At 43.3% G+C, this 15,924-nt stretch overlaps 2 protein-coding genes across 2 annotated transcripts; both read right to left on the reverse strand.

Moving 5' to 3' along the window:
• Positions 1-1,406: 1,406 nt before the first annotated feature.
• On the reverse strand, positions 1,407-7,806 carry LOC311042164 (uncharacterized protein). The gene is made up of 4 exons (XM_084052724.1): positions 7,509-7,806; positions 5,919-6,017; positions 4,200-5,336; positions 1,407-3,034 (listed from the first exon to the last, which is right to left on the reverse strand). Exons 1-4 carry the CDS (start codon positions 7,603-7,605, stop codon positions 1,788-1,790), a joined length of 2,580 nt encoding a protein of 859 aa, XP_083908850.1. The 5' UTR covers positions 7,606-7,806; the 3' UTR covers positions 1,407-1,787.
• A 1,214-nt stretch (positions 7,807-9,020) lies between these two features.
• On the reverse strand, positions 9,021-12,350 carry LOC311041740 (phospholipid-transporting ATPase IF-like; the record flags this gene model as incomplete). Its single annotated transcript, XM_084052224.1, has 1 exon — positions 9,021-12,350. One exon carries the CDS (start codon positions 12,348-12,350, stop codon positions 9,021-9,023), a length of 3,330 nt encoding a protein of 1,109 aa, XP_083908350.1.
• Positions 12,351-15,924: the final 3,574 nt, after the last annotated feature.

Consider the following 15,924-nt stretch of genomic DNA (forward strand, 5'->3'; position numbering starts at 1 on the left):
CAGAGATAGTTCATAACGGCTCATCCTTTCATTAACACAACTTATATTAGTGTGCACATCCATCTCAATTGAGTTCAGGTGCAGAATGTAGAGGACACATGATTTCATGTATGTGCAAATATACTATAATAAAGAACCTGACAACAGGATAAAAGGTTAACTGCAAAGGGAAGAAATAACCCTTGTACTTCGTATTGGCTGCTTGTCATGTTGACATTTTCTGAGATTACACTTATTGTTAAGTAGCTCTGGAGGAATAAGTTGGTTAAAATGCCTTACACATACTTTAACAAAACTAGGAAATAAAAATAGAGTAGATCTTGGGATCCACACAGAAACTGTGTGACTCCAATGTGGATCTCGGATTTCATTTGACCAGCCTGTGACATCAGTCATCAACGACATCAGTCATTTATGATGTATGACTCCAAATATGGCAGGAAGGGAGGGAGGGAGGGACGGACGGACCGACCCTCTCATAGATGCCTAGGCTAAATATCACTAATATCCCCTTTAACTTCTGTAGTGGTATTGCGTTTCAATCAATCACCTATCTGTCCTACATTTCTTTTTTTTCCAAGCCATATTAAATTAAAACTGTTGGACATGGAGTGTTTTTTATTTACAAAATTAAGCACCCACTCACAACATGACTTTCAACTATAAAATCATTTGTACCAACAATTGTACACAGAAAATACATGTCATGTCATATGTAAAGTTGTAAACATAATTGGGAGTATTTAACTGTAAAGCTTTGAACAGCCAGCCGTGGAATCAGGATCAATTTAAACCTCTGGATCTCTGATTCACTCAGTCCATTTAGAAGTCATCAAGAAAGGGTGGAATCATCTGTTGACATTGCGGTTCTGGTGTACTGAATGCATCCCATAACCACTTAAACCATGAGTTCACCAAGGGCTCCGATTGTATCTAATAGAATTACATTCAGTGTAAGAATAACTAGTTCCAGTTCCTTGTTCACAGAGCAAAATAGCAACAGAGAAAGATCATGGAAAATATTTGGACTTCTATAATCCTACCGCACTTTATCCATTTTCACCCTTAACCTTGTATAATTGGGCCTCACTAATGCTCATAGAAGACTCTGCATCTCAGAGGTGTGCTGTGGACAGTTAAATACACTCTATTGCAATGATTGCTATTGGAATAGAGCTAGTTAACATTTATTTAAACAAATAATTCACTTGATTGCAATAATTTGCTCGAAAATGTATTAAATTAAAGTCAACTAAAATGTCATGATAATGACAGCCCTAGATAAAGCAGGGTTTCTGTGTGTTTAAATCAGATTTAAGACTTTTTAATACTTCCACTCAGAACAAATTCTTTCTTTACCAATAAAAAAGAAGAATCACAAAAAAGCATGCAACGACCTCAATTGCTCAGATTTAGGGTCACATTAGTCCCATGGTTTATTGAGAAATGACCAAAAGGGGTGAAAATAAATAAATACAAAATAAATAAATAAAAAGTAAACAAAAATAAAGTGACTGCAGTGTGCAGAAGGACAAACAAAATATAACCTTGTTTGTTTTTATAAAATACAAATACCCTTAAACAATTGTATCAAAATAAAAGCACAAAATACCAGTAATACCAGTACAAAAAATATATAAAATACTGTACATGTATATTGCATGTTCAAAATATACTTCACTACCTGCTGTAGCATTATATGCTCTCAAAAGCTTTCACATTTAATGTTCTGCCATTTTTAAAACAAAATGTACATTAAACAATCAGTGCAGGTTGATGGTCAATTTTCAAGAAATAAGCTCTCTGAGATTTACAAGGGCTGCACAAATTATAAGTATGTTGTCGATTTTAGGGACCAAATGTATAGGCACAGGTTGTGAAAGAATCTTGTACACCTTGAGACGGTTTATTGCTCGTTCCACGGGAATGCGGACATTAGCAATGTGTCGTGTTTGTGTGACCTCATTATCTATCAAATGGCATTGCTTTTGTGAACATGCTGGTAAGACCAAGCGCACATTCCGCTCCTCAAGCAAGTCGGCAATTGTGAATCCATGGTGCCCCATCACCACATCTCCAGCACGCAAATGGTCGAGAAACCCAGAGTTCTGTGCTATTAACCTATCACTACATTTCCCACCATAGGCCTTTGAAATGAACATAATGATCCCAGACGTAGCAGTTGCAACTAGATATTTCACATTATTATTGGCACAGTAGTGACTGCAAGATTCTGTTCTTGAATCCAGATGTTTTGGTTTCTGCAGAACACTTTCTGTGCAGTCAATTATACAAGTTGCGTTTGGGAAATTATCTTGACGAACCTGTGGCATAGTAGCTTCTATCGTCTCACAAGGCAGCCACCGAATAAGCTCTTTAGTTTGCTCAGCAATTACATCTATCCAGAAATTCAATGTTTCACTGACCTGACCAGATGACCATGTGAAACGTCTTGCTAAATCAGCTACAGCAAAGTTCTGTCGGAGTTTCATTAATGTCAACAGAATTTGGTCTACAACTGGAATTGTTGATGGTGTGGGGGCAGAAGCATGTAAACAAGATGCAAGAGTGTAGAATTCTTGTAGTGGGATCCCTGTGTACAGCAGACAGTCTGCATCATCTCTTAAAAGAACATCTGCAACAGACAGTGATCGCTCAGGGACTGGTGCAGTCGTGGTGATGTAGTAGCTGTCGTCTGACCATTCTGTTTGGGCATCATTTAAGTTCTTTGAAATAAGATACTCAGAAACTTCCCCAGGCTCCACCAAAACCAAAAATGGCTCCTCAGAATCCTCCCCTGACTCCTCAGAATCCATAGATGACTCCTCAGAATCCTCCCCCGACTCCTCAGAATCCTTAGATGACTCCTCAGAATCCATAGATGACTCCTCAGAATCCATAGACGACTCCTCAGAACCCTCAGAATCCCCAGATGACTCCATAGATTCCTCCCCAGATGACTCCATAGATTCCTCCCCTGACTCCTCAGAACCTTCCACTGGCTGCCCATAATCCTCCACCACACCAGGCTCTCCTGCAGGTAACACATACAGTGCATATTACGGCTGTGCCCAATTTTTTTTAGATACGGCAATATATCTTATCATCATGCTTGCCCATATGCGTCTCGATAGAGGATACTGTATCGATATCAATACGACAGGAAATGCTGTGTGTGGTGCCATTTAAAAGAAAAAAACATCACCTATGGTCTGTGTGAGTCCTCTTAGCACTCCTGCTAAGGGGACCACCCTCATAACCCAGCAAAAGTGTTGGATATGGGTTTTCCTGCATTGGTGTCTTGTCGAAGAAGTGAAACGAACGAACAAGGGATTTTTTTAATGTTCAATTTTCTAAGCCAATTTCTTTTTCACTTCATTGTCATTTGGGAGGCGATTTGGTAAGTAGGGAAATCCTGTGACTTAAAGGGATATTTCACTGTCAAACATGTTTGAGGTAATTTTAACTTCTACTCAGGCCATCACCCCAGACCGTTTTTAAGTTTCTTGATTGTTATTCGGATATTTGGTATTCATTTTAACAGACACGCCCCCTTCCTATACAAACCCATTTTCAAACTCTATTTTAACCATGTTAGATTCAGTAAAAACACCCGTCCTTGGTTCTTGTGACTGATATTGTCCTTATAATGCTTGAGGAGACCGTGTTTTTTCAATTACTTTTTCAATGTAGTTTTAATATTTTTTTTGGGGAAATGAAAAAATAAAATTTAAAAATAAAACAAAAATGTAAATATTATTATTATTATACCTTGGAGAGTCTAAGAGGTATAGTAATAACATATGTTTAGGTTACTGATACACTTTAATCATCCAATCCACCAAACAACAAGACTAGAGTCAATAGCAGCAGCAGAATAAGCCGTTTGAGGCAGAGAAGATTTGGCTAGCTTTCCATGGGCGCAACCCACATACTCAGCTGCTCATCCAACAAATCCATGTTCTTTACAAATGGGGCAGGGCACCATTTAAAAAAGGGAAACAAACATGCTTACCAATGGTATAAAAGTTATTGCCAAGAAGCATTGTTACAACAAAAAAAATATCTAACATAACGAAAAGTTCTGAACTTTGTGTTTGGTAGTGAGTTTTAGTGCATAACCTATAATACTTAGATGAACCTTTTAACCACTAGACAGAACAGAAGAAAGGAAAGGGAGAGCCTGCCATGAAACTTACCGAGGTCCTGGCAGACTTCGGTTTCCTCTTGTTGAATAGAAATGGCCCTGGCTGGGTCTGGGTAGAAAGGCTTCAATCTCATGTGCGTTGCTTGGTGTCCTCTGAGACCCGAGATTGTGTGGAAGTTAACGTCGCACTGGTCACAGGCGTAAGACGTCTTCTCTAACCTGTGAACTTTGTTGTGCATTTTGAGACTCAGCCATGTGGCAAACTTTAACCCACACTTGTCACAGGAGTAAGACATCTCTCCGCTGTGAACTCTGTTGTGTCTGTAGAGATCTGTATATCTGGTGAACTTTAAACCACACAGGTCACAAGAGTAATGCTTCTCTCCTAAGAGCATTTTCTGGTTAGTTGTGAGGTCCTGGCCGACTTCGGGTTCCTCTTGTTTAATAGAAATGGCCCTGGCTGTGCATTGACCGGTGTGCATTGCCTGGTGTGAGCTGAGACCTGACGATGTGAGGAAGCGTAAGGCACACTGGTCACAGGAGTAAGACCTATCTTCCCCGTGAACTCTGTTGTGTATGTGGAGACCATTTAATGTGATGAACTCTGAACCAGCACACAGGTCACAGGAGTAATGATCCTTTCCCATGTGCATGTTATGGTGTGTCAAGAGGTCCTGGCAGACTTCGGGTTCCTCTTGTTTAATAGAAATGGCCCTGGCTGGGTCTTGGTAGAACGGCTCCAATCTTGTGTGCATTGCCTGGTGTGCACTGAGACCCACTGATGTGTGTAAGTTACAGTCACACTGGTCAAAGAAGTAAGATCTCTCTCCCCTGTGGGCTTTGTTGTGGTCTCTGAGCAACATCCGTGAGGTGAACCTTAACCCACACAGGTCACAGGCATAAACATGCTTTACCATGTGTGTTTTCTGGTGTGCTGTGAGACAGCCCAAAGTGGTATAGCGTAACAGACACGTATTACAGCTGTAAAGCTTTGTGTGACTATGCAGGTGTGTTTTGAGACCACTTTCTGTAGTGAAGCTTAATCCACAATGGTCACAGCGGTGAGGCGTCTCTGTGCCGTAACAAGCTCTCTGGTGTCTTATCAGTTCATCAGTTGAGGTGCAGGTTCTCCAACAGCGGGTACAGTAGCGTCGTCTTCCATTCATTGGGAGTGAGGCAAAACGGGTATCTGAGATAGGAAACAAGACAATTTCAAGTAATGAGACAACAAAAACAATCCAAAGTGTAAAACTGAGAAATGTCCATAGAGAGACAACTTAAAACTGCACTATGTAACGTTCCTGTTCTTCCCCCGGATTTGAATCCAGGTATCTTGCAAAAACATTTTAACCACTAAGCTAAATGGAACAGTAGACACAATGGTAGGGGAAACACTGATACAGATTTGACAAAATAAAAATGTATTCACACAAATAAAGTCACTTAATACAGCTTTAAATCACTTAAAAAGGGATAGTTCACCCCCAAAATGACCTTTTTCCTATCGATTAGTCACCCCATGGAGACTTGAATTCATGAATATTTTTTTGTTTTTGTCACATTCCGAAGATAATAACCGCAGCCTACAGGTCCGCTGGTCATCAAATTATTGACCATTAGGAATGCGACAAAAACATATCCATGGGGTGACTAATAGATAGGATAGATTTTGGGTGAACTATCCCTTTAAGAGTTTTACAAGAGGATATGTAAAAGATGGCGGACAACAGTGTAGAAAAGAGCAAATTAAACAGAAGAGTATGAAACTTACGCAGGTTCTGGTGGTCTGCAGGTTCCCTTTTAACAGATATGGCCATAGCTAGGTCAGAAGAGTTGATCTCCACCTGCAGTTCGGATTCCACATACTGGTCTGGAATGAAGGAAGTGAAAAAGTCATTGAGTGTTACAGTATGGACATTTTTTGAAGGTGCTATTATCAATTTAACAGGAATTAAATCGAGCGAAGTTCAGCGAACGGCCTGTCACAGTGTGTCAACAACGTGTATGTCTGCTTTCGAGGTGATGGAATGGAGGTGAAGAAACGGACTGTGTGGAACTGGGAAGTAGAGTAGCGAAGTAGTAGAAACCAAAGATTTAAACTAGCAGCTGTAGGTGTGAAATTAATCAATATTGAGCAGCTACATTATCTATTTGTCTAAAATGAATATTGATTAGAAACAAGCTGCGACTGACCAGTAACGGGTTATCTCTACTTTTAACTCCATGCCTCTCCATAATTGGTCCTCACTAATGCTGATGATATGGTAGCATGTCTTTCTACTATGTGTCTCAAAGGGCTGTGGACAGTTCTTAAACCTGCCTACCGGTGACTTCATCGTTAGGCAGGGTTTCATTTTATTTTCTAAACAAGACTAAAAATATATTTTTTATGTTTTATTAACGCAAGAACAATGGCTTCCATTATAGCATGCTAACTTTTCAGAAATAGAAAGCCTGCAGATTCAATTAGCTTGGATTCCTCATCGATGATGTCACTGGTAGGCAGGTTTCTTAACTGTCCACAGCCCTCATCTGAGACAAAATGGTACTATTATCACGAGCATTAGTGAGGACCAAATATATGAAGATTGAAAATGGGTGAAGTTGTCCTGACCATTTATGGATTAATTGTGGATGTCAACAGGGTGGGAAATTATATTAGTGGACGTGAACACAATTCAGGATGATTGAGATTTATCAGGAAGCAAACACAAAATAGATTTATGGTTTTATAAATCTGATGAAAAGACTGCGCCCCATTTAGTGTGCACACAGATTTCTACACTTGGCCCAAGGATTATGCAAAGGGAAATTCATTTGACTACAGAAAAAACATGGAATTATGTAAAGAATATAAATACTATGAACAGTGTAGGTCAGGCTTTTATTTTTTAGCAAAAATAAAAAATAAAAGCCTGGAGATCGAGGCTAGTAAGTACCAGCTTTTAGCAAAGTAGCTAAGCTACAACCATAGCTACTTAGCAAAGTAGCTAAGCTACCACCTTAGCTACTTAGCAAAGTTGCTAAGCTACAACCATAGCTACTTAGCAAAGTAGCTAAGCTACAACCATTGCTACTTAGCAAAGTAGCTAAGCTACAACCATAGCAAAATAGCTACGGTAATTAGCAAAGCAGCTATGACAGCTACTTAGCTTGGTAAGAAGATAATTCTCCATCTCCATTCATTTGTTGCTTTAACACAACTGTATGTTTTAGTTTTTAAACTAAGTAGCTTAGGTACTGTGCTAAGTGGCTAAGCTGGTAGCTCGGCTAGCTACACATATGTAGCTTGCCCAACATTCATTCTACCATAGTAAAGCCACAGCGTTATGTATAATATAACAAGTAAAACGGTACAAACCTATTCTGTGTAATTTAACCACAGGGAGGAGGTTCAGTTCAGGGTGCCCGTGTCTTGTTAGGTTGATGGCATGGATCCAGGGCATCGTTGCTCTCATCTTCAGACTGTGATGGACAACTTTATCCTTGTTCTTCTTTGGAGATGGATAACTTCCGGACGTCCTGTGTCCTAAAATGAAACAGCCAAATACCAGTAATGGCCTTTGATGAACACCGAATGAGACGAAAACAGGTGAGGTCTCAGTTTCTCATATTGTAGTGCGGTTGTCGGTACAGTTATGATCACCGTCATCATTCTCACGGCCGGCAACCGTACATACTAAACATGAACTATATGAAGTAAACACCACCATGTTGTACTTCCGCGGTCGTAAAGCTTCTTCTTCTGCATTTTGGCGGATCGCAAACCAACGTAAAAGCGCCACCCACTGAAACGGAGTGTATTGTTAGAAGATCATTAACCACTGAAACCCCATATGGGTATATGGGATACGAGTGTCTTTTTCTGTTTTTTTGTTATCGTGGGGAAAGCTTTTGCTGAAAACAGTAGATCGACAAGCTCACAACGTGACCGTTGTGTGAGCTTGTCGATCTGCTATTTTCAGCGAAAGCTTTCCCAACAATACCGATGCTGGGGTTTAAGTGGTTAATCTTCTAACAATATGCCACTGCTTATTAGTTAAATCATACAAAAAGAATGATTTATTCCAAACACAATTATTTTATATTTACTTAATACTTGCCACAAAATCAAGGACACAATTATATTGAATATATTTTACAATAAAGGTGTTTTAAGGTGTATTTTTATTTGATTACTATTAGTAGGCTAATCATTGCCATAACGTGTTTGTTCAGTAACAGGACTTTAGTAAACTTGAAAATACATTTTAAGGTGGGTTAAATGTCATCCATCAAGAGAGAACCCCACAAAGATAATATATATCAGCTTGAGTTCCATTCCAATTGTGTCTGTTTATTTATTTGCTTCATCAATTTCACTTGCGTATCCTGTATGAGTTGTCTCTCCTGATTTGATGAAATTGGTATCCCAACCTGAAAATGTAGTTTCTGTTTACTAAATAGCTAGCCTCGATCTCCAGACTTTTATTTTCTTTTGCGTTTTGCTAAAAAATAAGAGCCTGGACCAGCATGTTGACGTTCCTGGCATAGGCAGTGTTTCATTTCCCCAACCAACCAGAGTGCAGTGGGCGTCGCTCCAAATGTTGTGACGTCAGGGCTCTCAATGCTGCACATTGGGGGAGGAGGCGGGGCGGGGGCTGACGGACAGATCGGTGGACCAATGGGATCTCGCAGATTTTTTCTCCGGAGATTTTGAACCCGCCCCTCTAGACCAGATATCAGACGCGCTAGGGCAGCCTACTAAATAGCTGGTCAGTTGAAGAGACCCATGTTATTGAACAAATACTCTATAGCAATGATTGTTATGGGAATATACAGTAGAGCTATTTAACATTTATTTTTAACAAAAAAAGTATAATTTAGAGTTCCTTTAATCTACATGACCACAGACTAGCTTATTACAGTGCAGGCGGGTACAGCCACTCTGACCATGTTGATAGCAGCACAGCTGAGGGTCTATGCCTGGGCGGCTTGGTAGAGACTGGCGTTTCCAGATGTTAGTGGGCTGCAGGTGTCCATTGAGCACTTTCTTCACCACGTCAGGAAAGAGGCAGGTGATGGCGATAATTATGATGGCGAACCAGGCCCTGCTGCTGGACAGCAGCTGAACGAAGACAAAGTACATGTGCTGGGTGTGGAGGAACGGCCAGAAGATGCTTCCATAGAAAAGTGAAAAGATAAAATAGAAGGCTATAGAGCCCCACATCACTAAATGGTTCATCCATGTCCAGAGATGGGTCTCCAATGCCAACTTTAGGGTGACAGTGATTAACATGACAGTGAAGACAAATGTGCCAAATGTCCAGTTCCCTGTGTCCTCCCCCATCAGTATATATGACCCAAAGAATAAGACAAAGCCATGACAGAAGCTCAGCAGTATCCAATACCGACTCTCTGCTGTCCTGAAGCACAGCAGAGAGTTCCTACTGATGTCCCTATACAGGACAGGTTTACTTTGCAGTTCATATGGATGGATTGGCTGTTCAAACACACTGTACACCAAGATGGGCAGAGAGGTGAAACAGATGTTGTACAGCATGTCATTGATACCGTCATACAGAGTTTGTTGTGAAAACAGACAGAAGAACTGGTATAAAAACTGGGGCATGATGAAACACACACTCTTGTAGAAAAAGTACTGCACAAGTGTAGCTATTCGGATGTAGTATAAGTGGCCATGGACCAGCAGGAGTTTAGCCAGGAATTTAAACCTGGCAATTGCATAGTCACTGTTTCTCACGGCCTGACGACCCTCCTTACCCATAATACCTATGCCCACATGGGCTTCGTGTATCATACTGACATCATTGGCGCCATCACCAATAGCTAGCGTGATGGGTTTCTCTGGGGATGTTTTTAAAAGACGTACCACCTTTGCTTTCTGTAGGGGAGCCATGCGGCAACACAGCACAGCAGAGCAACCTTTACACACTTCCATAAAGAGCTTCTCATGTTGTCTCAGTGCGGAAGAAAGACTGACCCCGTCCACCACCAAACCATGCTGGATCACATTGTCTTCCTTTATCCTTTTGGCAAATCTGCAGAGTTGTTCAGAACACTCATGCTCAGGCTGCTGAAGGAGCTCAAAAATGTTCATGTTGCGGTGGAAGTGGCCACACGACAGGCTGACACTGACTGCCGTCTCGTGTTTGTCCCCCGTCAACACCCATACTTTGATACCCGCCAGACGTAAGATCTCAATGGTCTCCTGGACCTTGTCCTGGAGTCTGTCTTCCACTGCTGTAGCGCCCAGAAGCTGTAGGTCTCTCTCTATGTAGCTGAAAGCCTCTTGTAGTTTTTCCTCTCTCTGCTGCAGAGAAGTGCGGGCTGCATTCAGACGCCTGTCCACGTCAGTGTACTCCTCTGGGCTGAAGTGGCGACATGCAAACACCAAGGTCCGCAAACCTTTCAGAGCGAACTCGTCTACATGAAGCCTGGTCTTCTCTATCTCTCCACTGGTGGTGAAAGGCAGGATGGCTGACTCTGCTCCCTTGGTGAACAACACTTTAACTCCTGAAGGAGTCTGTAGAATGACACTCATCCTCCTGCGATTAGGATCAAACTCTAACACATGGAGCAGCTTGTACTTCTCTGGCTTGCTGAATACTTTGATTTCCATGGTTTCTCCATTGTTGCCGGTGAAAGCTACTCCCATCCTTTTAGTAGCTTCTACCAAGGCTTTCTCATCTGGTGATAAGGCGTAGTATTCCATCTGAGTTGATAAGTCGTGAGCATAGGAGAATGGGTCTCCACCCGTTACCAAACAGTCAGGCTGGTCATAACTGATCTGAACCGTGTGACACAATGACACCGCCTTGAGAAATAACAACTCCTCATCAGTCAAGTGAGGTGTAGAACTGCTTGGTGACTTCTCTGTCATTCCCTCTGGTACTAGCTTACCATTGACCTCCAGGTACTTTGTTCCGTTGATGGTACACTCGCGGAACTCCATTTCATTTTCTGTTAGTGTACCTGTCTTGTCAGTAAACACGTACTCCACCTGTCCCAGCACTTCATTGAGGTCTGATGTGTTCACCTGGGCTGGCTGATCACTCTCCTCGTGGTACAGGTCCAAATCCCAGGCAATGAAAAACGAGCCCAAGAACATGACCATCTCCATGGTAACGTAGAGTGAGATGGGGATCATTTTGTTGTAGAGAACCAGGTATGCCAGGAAGTCTGAGATTAACTTCCATATCTTGCTGTTGTTTTTCTCCTGCTCTGTCATGTGGTTGTAGAAGGGCTTGTCCCATTCATTCTCAGCCTGCCAGTAATACTTCAGAATGGTGCTGAAGACAGTTAAAAACAGCAAGATGCCCAGGTAGATGATTACGATGGTGTTCATGGACTCCTCCACTACAGACTTTTTCCGGAACTTGCACTTATAGTTGAGAGCCATCTTGGATTCCAGGCCTGTATAAACTGCTACACCGAAAATCTCTTTGGTATTTTTCAACCTAGCTCCTCGTAGCAGCAAATTCTCTGGTCCCAGTGGTCTGACAATTTCTTTCCCTTGGTGGGTCACTGTGATCCGAGAGGCAAATGTGTACAGGTCAGCCTCAGGTTGTTGACACTCCACCACTGCCTGGAGAGCCTCCAGGCTAGACACTGACTGACACACCGCTGTTTCTGATATAGAGTAGTGGGTCTTGAGGTTGGTCTCTCCATCAAGGCTGGCAGTAGTGATGTGGCAGGTGCCATCTAAACGGTTAGAGGATAGCAACACAAGGTCAGCTGGGAACGTCTCATCTTTAGCCACACGCACTATATCCCCCACTCTGATGTTCTTGGATCTCATCTGGAGGAGACCTCCATTCCGAACCACAAACACAGGAGCATCATTAACCTCGTTGTCCGCCTTGTGTCTCAGCCAATCCTCGTAGCCTTGTTTAATGGCAGTTACTGTTATGACAAAGGTGAGAGGCAGGCCACTGGTAAATGGGTGAGTAGGGGAGTCTATCATCAACATTAAGATGAATATCACAAGGAAATAAAGGTTTGCTATCCTTGTGAACTGCTCAAACACATTCCTGGGGACAAAGTTCCAAGCGGTGTACTTAGACGAGATGATTCTGTTGTCAGCAAAGTGTTGCTGTGTGTAGTGGCCATGCTGGGGGAAACGGTTTGCCACATAAACCCTCCTGATCTCACTCTGGTGGGGAGGGTCAAAACCCAGCTGCTGTCGTACCCACCGGAGCATGTTGTAGAAACTTCGATCTCTCTCTCAAAACTCTCTTGCTCTTACTTGATAGCTCTGTCTCGGCCGCTCTCGCTCTATCTTTAGTTCTCTCACGCTCTCTCTCGCTTGCTCGCTCGCTCGCTCCCCACTTCTCTCGTGTTCTTACTCTCAGAAAAATATTCTGATGGATGTGACTGGTTTTGCATGTGGGTTAATTATTTGTCCCTAGAATTCAACAAGAATGGATTTGCGAGGGGTAAAAATGTCTCCCTAGAATTCATCAGGATTGACAGCTCTCCCTCTGTCTCTAACCTTATACCAGAGCTCTGGTGTGACGTCACCCTCAACACAAAACCGTTGCCATGTATGTGTGACAGGGTCAAAGCAGGGGGGTGAAACCAAATTGTAACATTTTTTATTGATGATGAAAAACCTGTATTACGCACTTAAAAACATCATTCTCTTAACTATATTTCTGCACTGCATGTTTTATGGTTGACAATGTATTTCCCCCCGGTCCCCGAGCCACTTGACATTGGACTCCCCTATAGGCTGTGTGACATTGGCCTTGTGACAGCGGACGGCCAATGTCCCCAGGTCACGCTGGTGGCAGAGCGAATGAGGGCGGAGTAGGGTGTGGCCCACCTTATTCAAAAGTGAGCGCGAGCCACTTGGACAGCAGAGAGACAGGCATACAGGGCAGTGTGGAAGTGACAGCCAGAAGGGACGGTTGTGCACAGGAGGAGCAGACATACCACGGAGCAGAGGTGGGGAATACAGTGATCGCGGCACGTACCAAGCCACCAGCAGCGGACGGTGAGCAGACGGCGCAGTAGCAGCAGAGACGGGGAGGACAGACAGACGAACCAAGGAACGGAGGAGAGGTCCAGTGGCGATAACGTTGCGCGCTTCACACCCTCAAAGCCAGACGTACAGTCTGGCGGGCGAGTAAGTGTCCTTCTATGCAACGTTACCTTTATAAACCCACGGTCCTAAACCTCATATGTGAAATATACCTGAACAGATGAACTGGTTCTAGTTTCTATGATTGCAGGCAATACGCACGAAGACAAGAAGAGACAGTGATTCCTGGCCTAAACCCCCGCTCCAGTTAAACCCCATATAAGGACATTCCCACCTTTTGCATTGAACCGTGATGAGTATATGACATATAGCAATTGAATTGGCACTTGGCACTTTACTGCTTCAGTAATAGTTGGCACTTTAACGCTAAATTCATTATTTATTTGCTATAGTTTGCACAAGCCCTGTCTGTTTTTAGTGTTTGGTGATTGTCTGTATTCCTGTATTTTAGTTAGTTAGTGGGCGCATTAGGAGGTTGAGGTTTTAGAATTAGTGTTATATTTTGTTTATGCTTTTTCAATATTTTATGGCTTATAGACGCCACTGTATTAGCTTAATAAAATAGATTACCTTTTTATACAAACCTGTTTCCGTCCAGCTTTCTCCAAGGGATATGTGTTGAAGTGTTGTTCTCATTTAAAAGTATTGCACTTACCTGGGTAAACTCGAACCTGTGAATAGCCTAAGAAAGAGTGTTACAGAGGACCCTACCTCTTAAATAAAAAGGTGGCGTAGTCTTGCAGTACCTAACAAACAGTATTATTCTCACAGTAATTACGCACCCCGCACTTTACCGTGCAACTGATATTTTATTGTTGTGAGTTTAATGTGTATTGTTATTTATTTATTATTGAGACAAAGTAAAGAGTGTCAGCATTCTAAAAAGAAGTGGCAAGTTACATGTGACAACCTGGCCACCGTCACATATTTGGCGTAGCGCGGCAGGACTGGGTAGAGAACAACACAAAATCCCTAAGAGAAACTGTATTGAAATTTTGCTGTTTTGCTGCTTTTTGTTTTGTTTTGTTTGGTTGAATCAAGAAAGTAATGATGATGATGCCAGTGTATCCAGGGGCACCGTGGCTACCTAAGTTTTCGGGCATAGAAGGTGAGGAGAAATACAGGGAATGGAGAGAACAGATTAAAGGATTATTGGGCACTCAGGATTTAACAGAGGAGAAAAAAGTTGCTTTTGTAGTACAGACCCTTACTGAGGAAGCTAAGCGACAAATTAGTGTAATTGACAAGGAAGATCGCAATACAGTGGCCAAAGTCTTTAAATGTTTAGACACGTTGTATAAAACATCTGTTTCTGCTTCCCAAGCTCGTGCCTTGTTCTATGGCTGTGCGCAACGCGCAGGCGAAAGTGTGCAGGCTTATATTTTGAGGCTTAGAGAGTTGTTCTGCGGGCTGCGGCGGCTCGACCCAGACACCGCTCCCTCCGATGCCATTCTGCGAGAGCAGTTACTTGTAGGACTGTCTGAAGGCCCTCTGGGTCAAGCCTTAAGAATATATGCCCGTCGAAACCCCACAGAAGACTTCGCCGCCCTAAAAAATGAGGCCTTCCTACTAGACACTGAACATAGAAGAGAAGGGACTGCTGAAATCTTGTGCCATGCTGTTAAACCTGTCTCTATCCCAACACCCTCACAGGAATCTGAATGGAGAGAGAAACTGAAACAGGAGATTATGGAAGACGTCAAATCGCAAATGCAGGGGTTTACGCAGGAGCTCATGAAAGAGATCAGACCGCTCCTTCGACCCAACACCACCGATACACGACCTCGCGGTTCGCCTCCATCTGAACGACGCCGGGAGCCGTACCAACGCAACGAGTGGGATGAGGGAGGTAGGCCGATCTGTAGGAGCTGTAGGCAGTCTGGGCACATTGCTCGCTTTTGTAAATCTGACCCCAATCATTTAAACTAGTACGCCCTGTCGCCGAGGTCCGGGAGACAGGGGTGCAGCGCGCACTCGCCAGATCAAGGGCTAATGAAGTGTTTATTGGGGACTGTCCGACTATTGGGATCACTATGGGAGGAGTCCACTTAAGGGGGTTACTGGATACTGGGTCACAAGTCACATTAATGCAGCAAAGCTTATTTGAGGAAAAATTCTCACACCTAACGTTGGGAAATGGGCCCCTTGTTTTTAAATTACGCGCCGCTAATGGTCTTGACTTACCGTACACTGGCTATGCCATATTGGACCTAGAGCTGGAGGGAATGAAGATCCCAGGGAGAGGAGTTGTAATCGTGAAAGATGAACATTGTACTCAACCGCTGATTATTGGGATGAATGTCGTGAACGCTGTATGGCATGCCCTCTTTAAATGGCCTGGGAGGCCTGTGTTTCCATGTCAGCAGGGAAGGACGCTGTGGAAGGACGCATTCGCCACCTGTAGGAGGGTGGAGGCAGTGACGAACGAAGATGGGTCCATCGGTTATGTGTGGCCGGTCGGCCGGCGGAAGATTCGAATCCCCGCGCAGAGTGAAGTGATGATCTGGGGCCGCGCTTGGAGAGGACCAAATGGAGCGGACTACGAGGCCTTGATGGAAGCCTTGCCGGATGGAAAAGATTTGGGAGTGGCCCGTGCCCTCGTCACGGTGCGCCACGGACGTGTTCCCATACGAGTGTGCAACCCACACGCATATAGTCTGGTCCTGGACCGCCACCAGAAGCTGGGGAGGCTGTACCCGGTGGAAGAAGCGGATGTCCGAGGCGGCAGGGA

The sequence above is a fragment of the Gymnoscopelus microlampas genome (genome assembly GCF_963454915.1).
Source record: "Gymnoscopelus microlampas genome assembly, chromosome: 3".
NCBI lineage: Eukaryota > Metazoa > Chordata > Actinopteri > Myctophiformes > Myctophidae > Gymnoscopelus > Gymnoscopelus microlampas.